The 19,204-nt window shown below is 42.8% G+C and overlaps 2 protein-coding genes across 3 annotated transcripts in view; one reads left to right on the forward strand and one right to left on the reverse strand.

Annotated features, from left to right (window-relative positions):
* Positions 1 to 55: 55 nt before the first annotated feature.
* rfc4 (replication factor C (activator 1) 4) lies at positions 56 to 4,986 on the reverse strand. Of its 2 annotated transcripts, none has more exons than XM_079740386.1 (11): positions 4,846 to 4,986; positions 4,367 to 4,490; positions 3,918 to 3,996; positions 3,710 to 3,789; positions 3,176 to 3,295; positions 2,812 to 2,955; positions 2,121 to 2,241; positions 1,802 to 1,927; positions 1,289 to 1,369; positions 831 to 944; positions 56 to 638 (listed from the first exon to the last, which is right to left on the reverse strand). In XM_079740386.1, the coding sequence occupies exons 2-11, from the start codon at positions 4,480 to 4,482 to the stop codon at positions 546 to 548; spliced, it is 1,074 nt and encodes a 357-aa protein (XP_079596512.1). In that variant the 5' UTR covers positions 4,483 to 4,490; positions 4,846 to 4,986; the 3' UTR covers positions 56 to 545. The 2 variants fall into 2 exon arrangements, with proteins under 2 accessions (XP_079596512.1, XP_079596511.1); XM_079740385.1 differs by having other exon boundaries at positions 4,367 to 4,494.
* Positions 4,987 to 7,565: 2,579 nt separating this feature from the next.
* The window catches only part of mcf2l2 (MCF.2 cell line derived transforming sequence-like 2), a gene marked incomplete at its 5' end in the record, with an annotated part of 81,278 nt that continues 69,639 nt past the window's right edge, over positions 7,566 to 19,204 (forward strand). The window contains one exon of the mRNA XM_079739856.1: positions 7,566 to 7,644. Within this exon, the coding sequence (XP_079595982.1) occupies positions 7,566 to 7,644 (79 nt within the window). The remainder of the gene's footprint in view (positions 7,645 to 19,204) is intronic.

The raw sequence follows: 19,204 nt of genomic DNA on the forward strand, positions 1-19,204 counted from the left end.
ACCAATAACTGAACACAAGCAACAATATACAAATTACTTTTTATCAGTAGTAAAATACAAAGAGTATAAAAAGATAATATGAGAATGTAAATGAACAGGTTATTGCAATTGCTGTTTATGCTATGCTGAAGAGGTTACCAGATGAATAACCTTACTCGATATAGGTAGAATCGCAAGGATTTATATCAATGTCAACTGTTATCAAGTATCACAGAAGTCCCACATTTATTTAAAGGAGTAAGAAAGATCAGAATAATAAATAGCAATTGCTAGCCTGCTTTATTTGGTGCCATTGTTGGTACTTCCTTACAAACATTGCTGAAAGTAGCTCAAATTATGATTACAGCTACCGTGTAGCATTTTAATCAGTGGCTTTAAATCCAAAATGCTACGGCTTGAAGGTCACTTTAGTCAAAATATAAACTCGACGCATCATTTAAGCTCATACTCTGAATTCTCTATAAACTAGACTGTTGGAAACTGTACTGCCGGGGGTAGAGATACAAGTGCTTGTGTTCTGTAAGAACTGTTCTGAATACAAGGTGTCAGTTGTTAGAGGACTGTTCCATAATGATCGAACACAGGCTCAACAGCTGGAGATACTCGTCGGCTCCATCCGCCAAGCACTTATCCACTACCTGGAGAGATAAAGAAAGAAATAGATGGATGTTCAATTAGCTAAAAAGCCTGGCACAACAATAAATACTTTCATACCCAGTTGACAAAGTATTGTGTGTAGCTTTCTTAAATTGATCAAACACAATTTTAATTAAATTACACCGATCAAAATAAATGTGTTCCTCATTAGAACGACAGTGTGTGGTACACACCGCCATCTTCTCGGTGATGGCTGACTTTTGCTTGTCATTTAGGTCCTGTTCAATGATGCTCTCATGGAGCTGGATCAGGATCTGTGTGGCTGCATAGCCTTCATCCACCATGTCCTGAAAAAAAAACCTTCAGGGTTACACATTAATTACCAAAGAGGTTTGTGGCATGGCTAAGGAAGGGTTACGTAAAGAATGTCTATTGACCCGCCAATGTACTCTATGGGTAAGGGTCATCGTAGACGTTCAGTAAGTAGGTAAATGGGAAAAGTACAGCTTTACTTTGGGGCTTCAGCTCCAAAACAAGACCAAGGTCTAACGACCCAGCAACCATCTCTTCAAAAAACTATTTTGTAAATTAAATCTATTTTTTTGACATTTAGCATTATAACCTTTAAATCGGCAACCATCAATGTATCTGTGCTTTTTCAAAACAACGGCATTCTTAAGGCAGTGCTTACCTTAATGACAATTTGAACTTTCTCAAAAGTCCCTTTGAAGCAGGTTTGAAGTAAGTTGTCAATCATTTTGGAAGGGACTACCTGTAGCAAAACCAAACCATAAGACAATATTGCTGATGAGATTCAGTGAGACCAAGAGCTCATGTATAAAGAGGTTAAAGAAGTAGACACACTAAACCAAACCAATAAAGAAAGTAACCAGCCCCAACAAGACAAGCTTTCCTATAAACCAGAATACCAGTAGTATTCCCAACCTTTTAAAACATGCAAACATCAATTATGAATAAATAGATTGGCTAAATGAGAGTGAAAAGGAAATTTGAAAAAAGCGAAAATAAAATATTTGAAAGAAACTTCAGTTTAATATTCGCTTATCATGTGCGAAGCCTGTGTGGTCCGGTAAAGGGATGCAGTATTAATACAAAATGATTGAAATCAAGTAACAAATGAAGATGACTGGAGCAGCTACAGAGGGAGAAGGAGCTACGGAGAGGGGAGGGAGGAAGGACTCACTCCGGCGATCTCCACAATGGTCTTCTCTGTGATCTCCTGGTCTACGACGAGGCGTGCTGCGCTCTGGAGGAATGTGATGGCCTTACGCAAGTCCCCCTCCGACACCTTCACCAACGCTGCTATACCCTAAAGAGAGAGAGAGGGATAGAAGCATCTGCTAATTTGCACATTTAGCAACATCATCTCTTCCAAGGTTCAATATAAATCACCAAATGAATAAAATCTCAGAAATACGTGCCCTGTATTGGATCATCAAATTCAGACAGGACCTATCCTTAACCTATCAATCCCTGTATATATGGAACCAATTAAACGCTACCTCTTTGGAGTACTTCAGGTTCTCCTTTGAACAGATTTCCAGCAACCGCTCCTCTTGAATCCAATTGGCAAGGGGCTTGAAGCGGAACTTAGAACACCTGGAGGTCAGCGGCTCGATGATCCTGCGAGGAAGTACACAGACGACTCACGGATGGGTGGGAAAGATGGTGTGGTATAGAACCCACAACCTTTATACCTGGAGTTGAATAACCTTAGCACAATACTATTTGGCTGCTACCCTGGTTCATTGTTTTATTGGATCTTCCTTACTTGGCCAACTGTTTAGGTTTTTTAAACAAAGGAATAAACCATTGGCTACAATATCCGAATAGGCTGTGTGTAATAAGTACAAAATAAATAACAGGTTCCAAGTTAATTTAGCATGTTATACCTGCCTGGGCGTAAACAATGGCACTTTGGACATGGATATTTTGTAAAATGCTTTATTACAGAATTTAGATAAATTAGCTATTATACATTATTCTATACTTATCCATTAACCAATGGCTTGGTTCATTACCGTAACTGTAATGTTTTCAAAGTGATATACCATGTATATAATAAGAATGCAGAAGGTTGAAAACAGGACGCAATACTGAATGGATGGGGCCTTTTATTTTCTTAAAAGTTGGTGACCCGTACCTGCTGAATGGATGGGGCCTTTTATTTTCTTAAAAGTTGGTGACCCGTACCTGCTGACATAATTGCAGATGAGACAAAACCGTGTGGTGCGAGACTCCTTCTCCATGGTTCTCCTCAGGGCCGCCTGGGCTGGCCCGGTCATGGAGTCAGCCTCATCCAGGATGATGATCTTAAAGGGAGGGCACCTTTTTCCACTGGAACATAAAACAGTACACCACGTTCATAAATAAACACAGCAAGTTAAATATACACGCACTAGGAGCCATACAGTGAATCCATGTTAAAAGTCCAGGATTTGATGTCTTTCACAGCTTTGTGCCCAACCACGTTCATTTAGCTGTGGCACTCAATTATGGAAAAATGATGCCTCTACATCCACTGGTACAGATGGTGCTTGAGTGTGAACCTTCTTACTCTGTGCGTGTTCCAGCCACGGTGAGCTGTGCAAAGTTCTTGACCTTCTGGCGGACCACCTGGATGCCACGCTCATCTGAGGCATTCAGCTCCAACACCCTCTGTTTGTACAGCTGGGGACTACAAAACAAAAAGGAACAAATGGTCAGGGAAGGGGCACAAGACATTCGTACTTAAGTAGGCCCTAAATATTGATTTGCAAATGTAAATGCATATCATCAATATTTTATTTGTATAAACGCAAGGAGAGATTACCAAGGACTGTCCTCGTTTTAAGATCATAACAATAACAGAAGACACAGTATAAGCCTTGATTAATGAATAAATGCCAATAGTCAGACGACACAATGATAATGGACGTGGTTTTGTTTCTCTATGCCCAGGGCTGCTAAGGTTTCAGTTATTTTTTTGTGCTATTAATATTATTTGCGGTGTCATAACAACACAGATATTTGGGACACATTCACCAAATAAATGGGTCATCAACTGCTGGGGATGTCTTATACCCTCTAGCCAAAAGTGTGCCAATCTCACCCAAAGAGTTCCCTGGATGCTGCGAGGATGGTAGAGGTCTTTCCTGTTCCAGGAGGACCATAGAATAGCAAGTTGGGCAGCTGGAGAAAAAATTATCACACATTTTTAGTGACATTCCTCAACCCCCGTCGCAATAACTTGACAGTGTCTGTTGTGAACCAGCTGCAAACGTGTGTAAATGTGCATGTAAGCACTAGAATATACTCACATCTGCCCCTTCCAAAGATTTCTTTAATACTGCTACCACCTCGTCTTGAAAAGCAACTTCATCCACGCACTTTGGCCTGCTGTGAAGTCATGTTAGGAAATGAGGTCAGACAAGGCAGATCTTCATTATTTAGAGCAGTTTTTGCAGAGGTATTTTTTTTCCAGGCTTCAGTTACAATTTCTCACTGGCTCAGTTTATTACTGGATGTTTCAGTAAGGAAAGGTTGTTTTTTTGCAAAACAAAAATGTCAGCATATGTGCACAGTTCCATTCAACTCGATGATATAAATTAATTTTATTGAAAAAAAGAACAATAACAAGCTATGGCCTATATTTTACTCGACAGACTAACTACCTACAATTCAACACGCTTGACAATAAAATAAAATCATAAAATAGAGCTCAGAAAACCTTAAAACATAATTATACACCTCTGCTGATGGCACTTACTATTTCTCGACCCAAGGGACAGGTCGGGCTCTCTTCTCTGTGCTGGTACCCGGGGCTCCCTTGTCCTTCTGCAGTTTGCTAGATTGGACCGACGTACCTTTCAAAAAGGCCTGCATGGCTCCCCCTGTCTGTCCGACACAGGCACATTCCATGAGACCACTTATTATATTACAATGGTCGTGTTATATGTCGCTTTAAATGTTGTATCATTGCAGGATAAATATAAACTGTAACTGTAATACTTAATACTATTTCAAAGTGTTGATGAAGTTACGAAGTGGTTTACAAAGCAACCGATAGATTAAAACGCTGGATTCTAGTAGGACACAAATAGAAGCGTAATCTAAGTCAGTTTCATTTCCGTTCTAGTTTTTAACTCGATTTATTGAACAGGTTACATATGATCCGAGCAGTGAGAGTCGCTGACATGCTAGCTACATAAACCCACTGTCCGAAGGGGTGTTTCTGATATATCTTACCTTAAACCCCGGGTGTTGTGAAAAACAACAATAATCCAATAAATGTTAACGTTATAGTAGTTTGAGTGCAAGTAACCTGTTCGATAACCTATCGCTGTATATAGTATATAGTACCGCTGTCTAGGTGGGTACGTGTGTTGACATGCGTAATGGTAATGCTAGAATTTCCCGCCCTGAACAACAGCACTTCCGCTGACGATTTTATGTTGCGTCCAATCAAAAGCCGTAGGTGCTGAGGCTGTCTCTCGTTCGCCTCCGCCTCAATGTATGTTATAGTATCGCTTTCTTGCACGTAACTTGTACACATCTTGTTTTTCGTTTGAATAAGTGAAACGTTTTTAAAGAGCGAGTTCATCGATTCGTGGGTCTATAAAACATAGCAAAAATAACAAGTAAGCCTACGCAAGTATAATTTACAGAGAGACCGATAATGGGCTACACAAAACAACGTTATTAAGGCATGTACATCAATGAGTCGTTGATATACGTCCCTCATTTCCTGTTGTCTAGCAGCGTTCGGCAGGACATGAATAGGTTGGCAGAGAGGAGATAAGTAACTCTGTGAGGGATGGGCAAGACGCAGATGGCTGCTGCTAATGGTCTTCTCAAAGGCAGTGGTCCCGAGGGCATTGGGCGTAGACAGATGATAATGCCCCGTGGTTCGCAAATCAGCTTTCACCAAAACATGGAACAGAGGTAGTGAGAGCAAGAGATGAGATGACTTGTGAAGGACTGAATGAGTCGAGAAGGCTGTCGCTGTGAAACGGAAGCAGGTGTGTGGAGGTGTTTGTTTTGCGCTCTCACGGTTTTGACTGACCGTTCAAAACTTCCTACTAACGTGAGAGTTGCAATCGCTAAAGACATAAACATTCGGATAATTTAGCGTTAATTATTTTACACTTTGATGAAATGATATGGGTTATTATATTTGCATCCATTATAAGGATGTGTTTCAACATTATTTTACAGTAAATAAGTATTCATTCCAGTTGGATTAGTAATATGCAGCATACTATTATCTGAGTGTAACTTGCACTAGTTATAATAAAAACAATGACAATTGTATACAGCTACCACTTATTGTGGTAGCTGTACAAACGCTACACTTCTTTAAAAATAGAGACAAATATATGTGTCTCTATTTTTTCAAATACATTCTAAATGATGAGATGGAAAAATCCATATGTTGGTTACTTTTAATCATTTAAGCTTTATTTTCTATTCCTTTCATTGTCTAGCCAACCTTCCTGTTCTGAGTGTTATCTAACGATAACATTTGTGCCTATATAGGGTTAAACCGGTCACAAGGTAGCAGGGATCCCCTTATGCATTCTTTGGCTTTTTGAGAACACAGGCAACTCTGTCCTTTAGATTAACATTTCCCTGATTTGATCATTGACAATTGCATTGTGGGGAAGGGATGAAACTGTTTAAATAGCTCTGTGAACCTGTATTCTGGGCTCACTCTGCTACATATGAGACTAGTATGCATACATTGAAATAGGTTAATGGTCTACAACTATTGCATTCTATTGTGTTTTTCTTTCTTTCAGATGAGCCTTTAGAAGTCTCATTTGTCCTAGAGGCAATATCTCATAAAGAAATTGCCACGACAATGACTAACCAGATACATATACCATATAACCAGTCAATACCTCTGGCTATGCCCTCCTCAGTCCATTCCAGTTAATGTCTGGCTCCAGGCACCATATTCTTTTGCTCATTAGCACTCCCCTCCCCCTCCCCCTTTCCATCTCTCTCTCTCTCTCTCTCTCTCTCTCTCTCTCTCTCTCTCTCTCTCTCTCTCTCTCTCTCTCTCTCTCTCTCTCTCTCTATCCCTCTCCCTTTCTTCCTTGTTTTCCCAAGGGCAGGTGTAGAAGCCCTCTGATTCGCTCCTGCCTTGTGACTCAGCTCCATTATCAGACTGAACAAGAGCATCAGTATAGCTCAGTAGTACAAACACAATAACCCCCAGCCCCGGCAGGCCTCTCTTCCTGGTGCTGTGTGGAATCAATCCCACGATGACGCATGCGCTGGACTGATACTCACAAAGAGGATGAACATTTCTGCTATGGTTTTTATTCACTGAGCCATTATATTTTCTGACTTTTTTTACGGAAGGACATTTTACGGGCTTATGGAGATAATTCTTCCCATTCAGAAGTGACTTGCTCAATGGACAGACTGGCTGGATGGCTCGCTGACTGATTGGCTGACTGGGAGTCTACCTGGGAGTGGCTGCATCACCGGGGGCTTTACGGATGTTGTCATTCTGAGAGGAGAATTTATCTAATCGAGGAAGAGAAAAAAAAGACATGTCTTAATAGGAGGCAAAGAGAAATATCAAGAAGAAATGCCCACGATGCAAAAAGGAAGAAAGAACTATAATTAGCAGTTATAAGTATATTTTTCTACCACATATATGTGGTAAAACTGTAACCTGAGAAAACCTGCCAAGGGAGAGAGAGAGAGAGAGAGAGAGAGAGGGAGAGAGAGAGAGAGAGAGGGAGAGAGAAAGAGAGCATTACAAAAAATAAACGTTACAGTAGAGTTCAGTACACGCGCACGGGAGGGGTGAGGGACTCGAGGCGGTGAGAACGACGAGGTAAGGGGAAAAGAGCGAGGAGGCGTGGTAGAGAGAGAGGGAGCCCGTGGTAGAGGGAGCCTGTGTGGGAGAGAGAGAGAGACGTACTAGCGGTGGATGCGACCCTCTCCCTGAGATGCTGTATTGGCTGAGAGAAGAGGAGATGTCCGTACAGGAGCTGCTACAGAGGGTGGAGTGTGTCATCACTCACATCGGTAAGCCACACACACACACACACACACACACACACATACAAACCCGTCCCTTTCCTCAACCACTGTTGTGTATTTCTTCTATGTGGTCAGGCCCTGAAATCCTTCTGGTGTATCTCTCTCCAGAGAGAGTGTGTGGGCGGAAGAGCCCTGGCGAAATGTAATAGTCGAGATGGGGTGTGTGTCTGATGTTGTCTGTCTGCCTATAGGGTTGTAGTTTTGACGGTTATAGTTGCATCTGCAAATGCTTTTGTGTGCTTGTTTTGTGTGTGTGTGTGTGTGTTGAGGTGTGTGTTTCTGTGCTTTTGTGAATGTGTGTGTGTGTGTGTTGAGGTGTGTGTGTTTGTGTGTGCATGCAAGTGTGTGCTGTGGATTTCTTGGCGCACTGTCCCACTGCTCGAGGAAACTGCAGGTGATTGCCATGGACCTACTTTACGGCTGCAGAGGAAGAGCCCTACCCACCAGGGGTCATAAATAAGGTTTAATTGAAGGTCGCTATGGCATTAGCTGGGACCGGATTGCTTCAGCGGCTATTCTCAGAACGCACCTATTCATTGCTTTCTGAATAGGTGCACAAGGTCGTTGAAGTCATCTCATGATGTTGCTATTAGACCTGACAACGTTTAGTAGATATCCAACCATGACTTTGGTCAGGGGATTCCTCGGAAGAATGTCATATGTGAGTGCACAATGAGTGCACAACAAATGTAATCATATATTTCAAGTCTAAATCTAATGAATTACATTGTTTTTTAAATTAATTTATGTCATTACATTTGCTCATATTTACACATAAGTGCATTGTTAGCATTGTATAACTCATCTACACATAGTACACATTCATATCAAATCCTGTTAGATTCAGTATTACTCCACGTTCTCCATTTCACCCTTGTATTTCCATTGGTCTATCTCTTTCTTTGCCCTCATTCCATCCTCCTCGTTCTGTTCCCCTTTTCCCTCCTCTTGTTCCGTCCTTGTTCCCTTTCTCTCCTCCTCTTCTCCCTTTCCCCGAGCGCTCTCCATTTCTCTCTTTATTGAATCCCCTATGCCCATCTCTTCCTTTTCCTCCTCCTTTCCTCTGCATTCCCATCCCTTTGCTGCTCTCCATCTCTCTCACCCCCCCCCCCCCCCCCCCCCCCCTCCCCATCTTCCTCTTCTGCTCCAGTCCCTCCCCTTTTCCCCCCTCCCCCTTCCCCTGCTCTGCTCCGTCACTGCCCTGCGTCCGTGTGTTTCCGTACGAGGGAAGTAGGTTATTGTGCCACGCTGGAAACTGTCACAGAGACTGCCTCCTTCTCCCGGGCACTTCCTGCATGGCGGAAAAGGAGGGAGGGGGAGGGCTGCACCGCACGCAGCGTTACCATAGAAACTGGGATAGACGATGTGAAGCGGGCATTGATTTTACAAGCGGGGGGTGGGGGGGGGGGAGTAAGCCTCATGTCGGATGGTGGCTTGTAAAAAATGGCTGCAGTTGTTTGTCACCAATAAGAGGTGGGGACATGCATGTTTGCCTTTGTATCTTTCTGATTGTTTTTAATTTCAAAATACAAAATGGGAAAAAATACTGCACTATACATTTCATTTCACGATTCATATTTATTTTTCCTGTTATTTCTCTGCGTCTCTCTCTAATTTTAATTGTTTAAAAAACATTCAAACATTCATTCCTTTATCTTTGCACCTGACACCCTCCTTCTGTGCACCCTTGGACCCTTGGAAGTCCTCTCATCCATAAAGTCCTTAGTGGCCGTGTTACCAGTTGTACACCAGCAGGGTGCTAACTTGTGGCCGTTAGTGGCCGTGTTACCAGTTGTACACCAGCAGGGTGCTCACTTGTGGCCGTTAGTGGCCGTGTTACCAGTTGTACACCAGCAGGGTGCTCACTTGTGGCCGTTAGTGGCCATGTTACCAGTTGTACACCAGCAGGGTGCTCACTTGTGCTGTTTTAGAACGTCTACTGCAGAACAACTAAATGAAGTTTGTCTCGAGGATCTATTAAACTACTGCCAAGCACTGCTTTGATTATCCAGTTCTGTGAAACGACACGGTATACTTAATTAGTTTATCCCTTTTCTAAAGCACAATACAAAAGAAGGATTCTGCATGTTACATGAAAATACAAACAAAAGTAAATACATTTCAAATACATTTCTATGAGGTTATGCTATTTCAAGAAGTTTTAAATATATTAAAGACTATATCCTGAATTTCCCAGCAGGGAATATCTCCTATCTAAGATACTAATATTTTGTGATATTTACAAGCTGTTCCCCAGTATGTTGAGATATGAAATATTCGTTGTATCTCATTATGGTCATTCTTGGATGTCAGTTCAGTTGGAGCTAGGATGATATATGACTATGAATAGTCATATAGCACAATACGGTTAGATAAAGGTTACGTGATAGGTGTAGCCCATCTAAACAACACAGGCAAAGACCAAAAACATCACAGATTTAAGTTTGAGTAAAAAATAACCAATATAGAGACCAGACTGCAGTTTTCCAGTAATCTGTAGGCAGTGCATTTGATGTTATAATCTTTCTATCTTCCAGAAAATTATGTTTGGGAAGATGAAACTAAAGCAGAGAGCGACAGGGAGTGAGAGAACCAAAGATATCGAGAGATTTCTATACAGCACTAGGCTCTTCTTAGCCAACCTCAATGCTGGGCAACCCAAAGATTCTTATGATTAATATTATTAAGCCGTATTGAGACCATCCATTACACCCTTTCAATTCATAGTTTATTCTTCTCTCTGTCCCACCTACACAGGGTAGGTGGGACAGAGAGAGGAATAGACTATGATAATCCCAGTTCAACCCTGCAAACATTAACAATATTACTCCAGGCCCTATCACCCGCTCCCTTAGCATTACCTCGTCCCCGATTGGGTGCTGATAACATCTGTAAAGCAGGTGTATGCGTCCTGGCCCGATGCGTAATTTACCGTGTCTTGCATGTGTGTGTGTGTGTGTGTGTATGTGTGTGTGTGTGTGTGTGTGTGTGTGTGGCTCTCATCCATAACGCATTGCAGCACAACATGCTTACGGGTACTTCCAGTTCAAAATGGTTTCCATTTCTTTGTAGAGCAGCAATGACCTCACACCATAGTATGCGTGTGTATCACTGGCATGGTATGATGGCATGTGTGTTCATGGAACCTATCCCCTCCCCGTCTCCCTCCCTGCCCCCCCCTCCGTCCCCTAATGCTCCAGTGGCCGGTTGATCATGAACAGAGAGCCTGTTCCAGCTGTGAAAAAGGTCAGGTTCCAGGAAGGTCAGAGAAAGTGCTGCCGTACGGTGTTGCTACTGGTTACGAAGGACACATTGAAGACAGAGGACAGTGCTTCTTGTGTTGCCAGGGAATCCCCTCTTGGTGAGATACTATTAAAAGAGTTAATATGGACTCTATAGGACCAGAATCGCATGGCTAAAGGGTGTGGATCAACTAGTATGTAGTACTATAACAAGGAAAGGAGTTTGTTAATGAAGGTATATCATGTGACCAATACACACAATACAAAAAAACTCAAAATTCGTATATGCAATCCTTTGTGTATTTGAGCAATGAATGGATGTTTAGTGTATTTTGTTTTCTTACTCAGGCTTACTAGGCTGGGTGGGTGAATGAATAAATCAATGAGACAGGAATTTTAAGAGGATTAGGGTTAGCTGACTGGGATGCATGACTGCATGGGCTTTGGTATGTTAGTGAAGCTAAATAAGTAGCTTGAAGCCCACTCTTGCCTTGTACTGTTTTGTTGTCTTGGACTCTGATCATCGCAGACCAAGTGACTTTACCCTGAACTACCTTTCCTCCTTCACACCAAGCCACACAGACTCTGTACCGCGGGCCACCTGGGGCCTTTCTGAGACACACCGGGGCCCCTGCTGGAGTGCACAACAGCCAGAAAAGGGCCCCACATCCTAAACCCCTCCTGTATTCCTGACTTAAAATCACACGTCACATAACTTATTTTCAAAACAAATTAAGTCATTTTTCCAAAACCTTACACCTGAAGAGGTATGCCTTAAAGTCGTTAATGTAAGATGAAATGGTTTCAACCATTTAAAATTCCTGAATTCCATTCACATTCCAGTCGATCTTCAACCTATGATTAATGGAGCTATTGGATGGTAGTTGGCAAGACATGTATTATTACCTCTAATAAAAAAACACAACTCTAAAACTGCAAATTTATTATCTTTTTTATTTACATTTATCTTCTAACAGGGGCCCAATATATGATATATAACAAATTCTCAACTACAGAGAGTATAGATCTTAAAGGCAGAAAGACAGACAGACAGACAGACAGACAGACAGACAGACACACACACACACACACACACACACACACACACACACAACACAGAAAGGGATGGAAAATGCATAAACCTGTCAGGGTAATACCTTCAATATGTTGGATTCAATGAAGTCTTCTGAAGGATCTCTTCTACAGATGTCGAGAAGTCTTTTAAGCAAACAAAAGAACGGTGGCGTGTTCGTGTCTGTGTGTGTGTGTGTGTGTGTGTGTGTGTGCGTCTGAGTCTGTGTGTGTTCCTGTTTGTGTGTGTGTGTGTGTGTGTGTGTGTGTGTGTGTGTGTGTGTGTTTGTGTGTGTGTGTGTGTGTGTATGTGTGTGTGTGTCAGCTTGAGGGTACCTTTGAAAGAGGGAGAGGCATGATGTATGCGCTTTGTGAAAGGTGACCTGATGGGGTTTTCAATGATTTGGCTGATTAGGAAGTTTCACATATTTGTCCCTCAGTCCAATGAAAGTCACCTTCTTTGGAGAGAATCCTTGTAAGCTACACAAAAACAATGCAAAGCCATGACCAAGCACAACATCTCCACGGATATTAACACAAAACAGCAGCGTTTTGTTGCATATCATCCACATATAATGCATTGAGCGTATTTAACGGCGCTTTTCACACGTGATTACACGTTATTTCAAATCGGATTGCATAATGGTGATGAAGTCATGGAGCCCAATCTAAATTTAGCCATCCCGTCTTCCGCTGAAGGCATGCGTTGTGTAACGGAGGTGATGAGGAGCCGGAGGGGAGGTGAACAATGGGAAGGTCAGAAGCCCTCCGCTATGCTCGTCCTGCTTCCAGACAGCTGAGACAGATGTTTTCCTTCCCCTCGCTCACTGATCGCTCACAGCTTCCCACCCCTGCCTGCTTATGGCCAACCATACTTGTACCATCATGGAACCCAGGGAGGGACGGTGCACTTTGTGCAGCCCGCCCCTGTTGCAGGGACTTTTGAGGCGCAATGACACATTTTAGCTGTGTGTTTTTATGTGATTGTGTGGTTGTGTGTGTGTTTGTGTGTACAATAACGGAAGGACCTTTATGTTTTGCCACATTTCATGTTTTTGCGGTATTGTAAATACAACATATTTTGAAACATTTGTTTCACGACGAGTGTGCTGTGTGTCTGTTTTACTTTTCCCTGAGGACACTGACCCCTCTTGGTGATCATGATCGCAAGCTGTCCTGAAAACAAAGCCACCAGAACACCACCTCCCTCTCATCACGCTCAACCACCCACATAAGCCTTTGTTGCTATGACGTCAGAGCTGCATTCTCTCCTCTTTCCTCTTCCTGTCCAGCAGTGAGCAGCAGCGCTGGAGTTGGGGCAGGGTGCGGGGGTTGGGGAGAGAGTTGTGGTTGTGTGGAGTACCGCATTTTCTTTTGAAAGCATCGTATTTTTTATTTATCAGCCTTGATGTGTTGGACCCGAGGCAGGCTGTTTCTGGTACAGGACAGCTGGGTCAATTGTCTTACTTCACGGCTTTTTGGTGGCTCCTGGCTTTTGTTACGGCCAGCTAATTAAATAATAACGCCCCACCATAGAACTGCAGTCCATCTTTTTTTAATGTGCAGACTAGCCTAATTATTTTCTCATTTGTTGCAGTGATGAGATGTTGTCGGAATCAGGGTTGTGTGTCAGGGTTGAGGGTATTTATAGGCAACATTTGGTTGTTTACATTTGAGAAGCTCAGATGTGTGTGTCAGTGTGTGTGTGTGTGGATGTCAGTGTTGGTGTATAACAAATGTTTGTGTGAGCAAAGTGGATCGGGAAGAATGTAGCCAGGGTGTTGTGGGCGATGTGGTCCGTGTGCGTGGGAAAGGCCTCCATGACCATGGACACTTTGAGGAAGCAAATAAACAACAAACGGTTCTCCTGTGAATTCATGAACCTATTCAACCCCGTTGGTCATTGCACACATGCGTACATGTTTATGTGCGCGTGTGTGTGTGTGTGTGTGTGTGTGTGTGTGTGTGTGTGTGTGTGTGTGTGTGTGTGTGTGTGTGTGTGTGTGTGTGTGTGTATGTGTGAGATTTAGAAAGAGAGGGTAGGGATGAGAGATACTGAGTAAGTGCTACATTATATTCCAGTGGGTCTAATTAAAAATGTATGACTGTTGCAGTTTGGCCGTTCCTATAGACAACACAAATAGGAGGGAAGAGTTATTCTATGGCTGAACATAATGATGAACCATAAATCCACTAACAACTGTTCCCATTAGCCAGCCACTTATGGCAGCATACCATACATTAATAATTCAGACTTTGCTTAGATAATTACGGAACAAATCTCTATGTTGAGCGTTTCTCCCTTTACACTTTTCTTCCATCTTTTATGTTGTACTTATAATAATAATAATACATTTTATTTACAGTGCCCTTTTCATCCGAAGATCTCAAAATAAAATAAAAAGGGGTTTAAAAACATCTAAGAGTGGGAGCCAACGGTTTTCTTAAAAATAAATGTTTTAAGACCTTTTTCAAAACAATCAGTGGATTGCGGTGCCCTCAAGGTGTCAGGGAGGGCATTCCCCAGGCGTGGGGCGGCAGCACTGAAGGCCCTATCTCCCATGGTCCTAGGTTTGGTTCTGGGTATGGGGAGGAGGTTAGAGTGAGTGGAGCGGAGGGGGGGGGGGGGGGGGGGGGGGGGCATGTCCATGGATACATTGGTGAGTGAGGAGGGAAACCTTGTACTCAATCCTGGTGGAAATGGGAAGCCAGTGGACTTGAGTGGAGGATGGGGGTAATGTGCTCATGCTTGCGCACTCACATCAGAATCCTAGCTGCAGAGTTTTGTATGTATTGGAGCCTCTGCAGGCTCTTGCTAGGGATCCCGAGGAGTAGTGCGTTACAGTAGTCCAGTCTGGAGGAGATAAAGGCATGAACTCCTTTTTCGGAGTCTGAGAGGGGAGAATGGGGCGGAGTTTGGAAATGTTGCGGGGGTGATAGAAGGAGGTCTTGAAGAGGTGGTTGATATGGGATTGAAAAGTGAGTTGGGGGTCCATTTTTACACCAAGATTTGTGACTGTTGATGAGAGAGGGATATTTATACTTTGAAGAATAGCTATTAGGTCTACTAGGGCAGAGAACATGCATGTAAATAAACGTAAATAAAATATTACGTATACAGTATACTCTTTGTCCAAAACAATTCAGACACGAGCCCACATATATTGTCTTTATAAAACAAGAGGGGGTGGGGCCTTGTTTCTGTTTATGTGTTTGTCCCATGGCCTTGGTTCAGATTCAGGGGCTGTTCCCACTGAATAAGCCTTGGCTGACAAGTGATGTCACTGGTGATGTCATTGAGGGCCCCTCCCTGCACCTGACTTTAAGACTCAAAGCTCAAGCCCCCCTCAACCCAGAATGTTTGTGTAGCACCCTGTTTGTACCACTGACAAGCTCTGTTTTGGATCAATAAAGGAAGTCTGTGATTTTTCATACACATTTACTCAGGGGTTTCTTTAACCGACGGCCTTCCATGGATACCAACAAGTTTTGCCTCAGGCTTAACATTTTTAATACTTAGTGTAATGGAATGTCTTTTTTTCCATCCCTCCTGTGACTCATATCTAACCCTGTCATTAACAGCTGTTAGCAAGGCTACACTCTCCGAATGCTGCTTTAAAGTGGCCTCAATGACAGTCTTTTTCTGTGTTAATACATTTAACAGGCTGGAGCAGTGTAGTGTGGAATTCTTGCTCTGTGTGGCTGGTCCTATACTGTTACAAGGTCATTGGGAGATTGTTTTTTTGTAACAAAGCCTCACCCGGTTTTCCAAGAGCATACTTGTTTTGATGGTTCCCCCTGTCCTTTGCACAGGCAAAACTGCATAAATGTGAGAGAAATAGCCTTGCATTGTCAGATCACACAACAAAGCATATTATTACAAGCCCTATCCATGACACAGCTGATGAGAGCATTCTGCAATTGCTTGTGTATGCAAGTGTGGGTTGGCAGATGAAAGAGAGAGATGTGTTTGTGTGTGTGCGTGTCTGTGTGTGTGTGTGTGTTTGTGTGTGTGCGTGTGCGTGTGCGTGTGTGTGTGTGGGTGTGTCTGTCTGTCTGTCTGTCTGTCTGTCTGTCTGTCTGTCTGTCTGTCTGTGTGCATGTGTTTACCTGTGGATATGTGCTTCTCTTGAAATGACCAATACTAAACTGTGTCTTTAAAGAATGTTTGTGGGCAGATTAGCGTGCATCTGTGTGTGCATGTGTCTGTGTGTTTCTGTGTCTGTGTGTTGTCTGTGTGTCTGTGTGTGTGTACCTAAGTGTGTGTGTGTATTGTCATATGGATAATAAACACCTTTTTAATATTCCTTCAGAGAAAATGAAATATGAACCATTGAGAGCTTGTCCATAACTCCCGGATGTGAGTGCGTTTTTGGAGTTTGTGAGCTTGTGGTTGAGTTGTGCCATGTGTATTGTCCATAGTGGCTGGCTTTCTAAATTAGACTATTCATTATTGTGAATGTGCAATATCCCAACTTTATCATCTGTTATATCAGTTGCATTGTATCCAACAATATCTCATCTCGAACACAAATTACACTTTTTAGAACCCTAACCTTCATTCGGCACCTGAAACTATTGTGTAGCAGCTAACCCAGTAAACCCAATACAGATTCCTGTAACATGTGTGTGACAAAGACAATGCAAGACAGAATGCTTTAGATGAAAGGTATGACAGGTGTGTGTGTGTGTTTGTGTGCGTGTGTGTGTGTGTGTGCGCGCGTGCGTGCGCGTGTGTGTGTGTGTGTGTGTGCTTGCATGCATGTGTGTGTGTGTGTGTGTGTGTGTGTGTGTGGATGGCCATGTGCTTCAAAGGCCTCCAGTACACACTTGCACTTCATCTTAACAACTAACAGCTGTATGGTAACGGTTATCTATATCATAAATGCTCTTTAAAGTATTGATATACTTTTGAATTCACGCCTAGAAGCAACCGAAATTCAATGATTTTAAAGTAACTATTCATTAACCATTAATCATTCACAGGACCAACCTATTTCTGTGGCAGTCCCAATATTGCCAGAGATGCATATGAGCCGCATGCAAACCTTAGCTGCCCGTGGTGGTTGAACTTCACAGGGAGAGTTTGGGGGGGGGGAGGAAAGAAAGGGCGAGAGGGAGGAGGGAGACGGGAGTAGGAGGAGAGGAAGGGGCAGGGACTCCGGAGGGGGGAGGGGCCGGGTGCAGGTTGCGGGAGCCCGGCTGGCGTTGTGGAGGGGTTTTGTCCTCTGCTGTCGAGAGACGTGACTGAGACTGAGTCAGGGTGGACCCTGTTGGATCGGACCAAAACACAGAGGGCGGTGGCCTCAAGAGTGGCCATGGCTATATGTTTTTGAGTGGTACTCGTAGGCATGCGAGGCATGTTGGAGCCCCGGTTCCTGTAAGCTGAGGGGGGGGCGATCAGCTTGACCCGTGGGACTGTGCACAATCTCTGCCCGGGTCCAGGTCGGACCTAGTAGACCATCACCATGGGATCTGTAATGTGTAAGTGAAAGTATTTCATGTCTTTTCTTCTACTTTTTATTTACATGGAATGATCGTTTGAATGGTTCACTATTTATCGCTCCAAAAACAATATGCGAGTTATCCTTCTATTTCAGTGAACATCACATAAACAAGGTTTTTGTTATGGAGTTCTTCACATGTCGAGTATTTTGTCTGTATCTGAGAATTCAACCCATGACCCCGTAACACTGGTAGGGGCGGTTGCCAAGCAGCGGCTCTGTTCAACTCGCCCCAGTAACGTGTGTTTAAAAGGGTTGTGCATATGTTTCTCTAACTGGGAGCCAATAGAGTAGAGCAAGTCATTAGCTTGTTTCAGCTCATGAGGCTTTTGGAACTTGAGGCCTTCCAGTTGTGACGGTGACCTAACACAGGATGGCTAAACCGATACGTGAGACCCGAAGGAATGTGATAATGTGCAGGTTTGAGAAACCACATTTGCCATAGCAAAACAGAGGCTGAAATTTTGCAATGTCTGTTTTGGTGTATTCCCTCCCTACCTTGTGAGTGACGATTATATCATATTTTGGAATAACCAATGTCCGAAGGATATGTTGGTTCCTCTTTCTCAGGCTATAGGAATTGATTGATGCAGTAATTTACTCTGAGCTGGACTGACTGATATCATATGAAAGTGTGTGTCAAACTGTTGGCAAACAGTGGAATGAGACACCATATACAGGTTTGAAAACAACCAGAATGTCTTACTTCCCTTATAGTCTGGCATTGGTCTTAAAATAAGAGTGTGCTTGTGTAACTGGCTAAGTGATTCAAGGCAGCCCAACTTGAAACACTTTTGTGTCATAAATAATGTGCTCCAATGAAAGTCGTTTTGAGGAATTTGGATTGTTGAAGACGATACTGTCATCCCCAGCCAAAACATTTTACTTTAGGTGTACTTCTTCATTGTCAACATGTCCTTGATATCAAAATGGTGAATGGGAAATGGGGAAAAAATAGACTCCCAGGCACAGTAAAGAGTGCCAGTGCCCCCGTAATACAAATATTACTGCAAGAAGGCCATTGCCAGTGGGAACAGTAGAAATTAAAATACAGCAATGCTGCTAAGGCGTTTTGCGTGTTTATTTAGCAAACACAAATGAACTGAAAACTTAAATGGAAAACATTATGATGGAAACATATGATGCAATGCACAAAGCACCATTCATTTTTATTAATAAGCCATAATGCTACATTTACTGAAATATATTATAAGATATGTGTGTAGAAATATCTTTAATACATTTCTTGATTATTGTAAATGTGTCAAGACTAAAATCCCACATACTGCTTGCAGTACCATGGTGTACCACCAGTGGTATGCATAAAACAGGTTGAAAAACTGTGTTTTTTATTAGAGGAGACAAATTATAATATACATGTTGTAGCATGCCAGTGGGCGTGGGTTTTCACGCCACCAAGTTGAACGATAAAACCCCACAACACACAAAGCAGTTCAGTCAAGGTGATTTATTTACTGTGTAAACAAAAAACATCAGGGTGGGAATAGGGTCATCCACCTTTGTTAAGGTACAATCCGTATCCCTACTCAATCCAATGGTACTTCCATCGGTCTCTCTCTCGTCGGCATTGGTACAGCATTCCATAAAGGTCCCACAGTTGCTGTCTGTAGTTGGCTAGCCCTTGCTCTGGCTCTCCCATATGGTAGCCTCCTACATAATGATCCTCAGGCTTGCATCGTTACAGGTTGGAAGTCCATCTAAGGCTTG

The sequence above is a fragment of the Pollachius pollachius genome (genome assembly GCF_949987615.1).
Source record: "Pollachius pollachius genome assembly, chromosome: 7".
In the NCBI taxonomy this organism is placed as follows: domain Eukaryota; kingdom Metazoa; phylum Chordata; class Actinopteri; order Gadiformes; family Gadidae; genus Pollachius; species Pollachius pollachius.

Coding starts and splice junctions, on each gene's coding strand:
- rfc4 (XM_079740386.1), bottom strand. CDS start 4,482: ATGCAGGCCTTTTTGAAAGGTACGTCGGTCCAATCTAGCAAACTGCAG. Junction 2,956..3,175: donor GTGGCTGGAACACGCACAGA/GTAAGAAGGTTC, acceptor TTTATGTTCCAG/TGGAAAAAGGTGCCCTCCCT. Junction 1,928..2,120: donor ACCTGAAGTACTCCAAAGAG/GTAGCGTTTAAT, acceptor CTCTCTCTTTAG/GGTATAGCAGCGTTGGTGAA.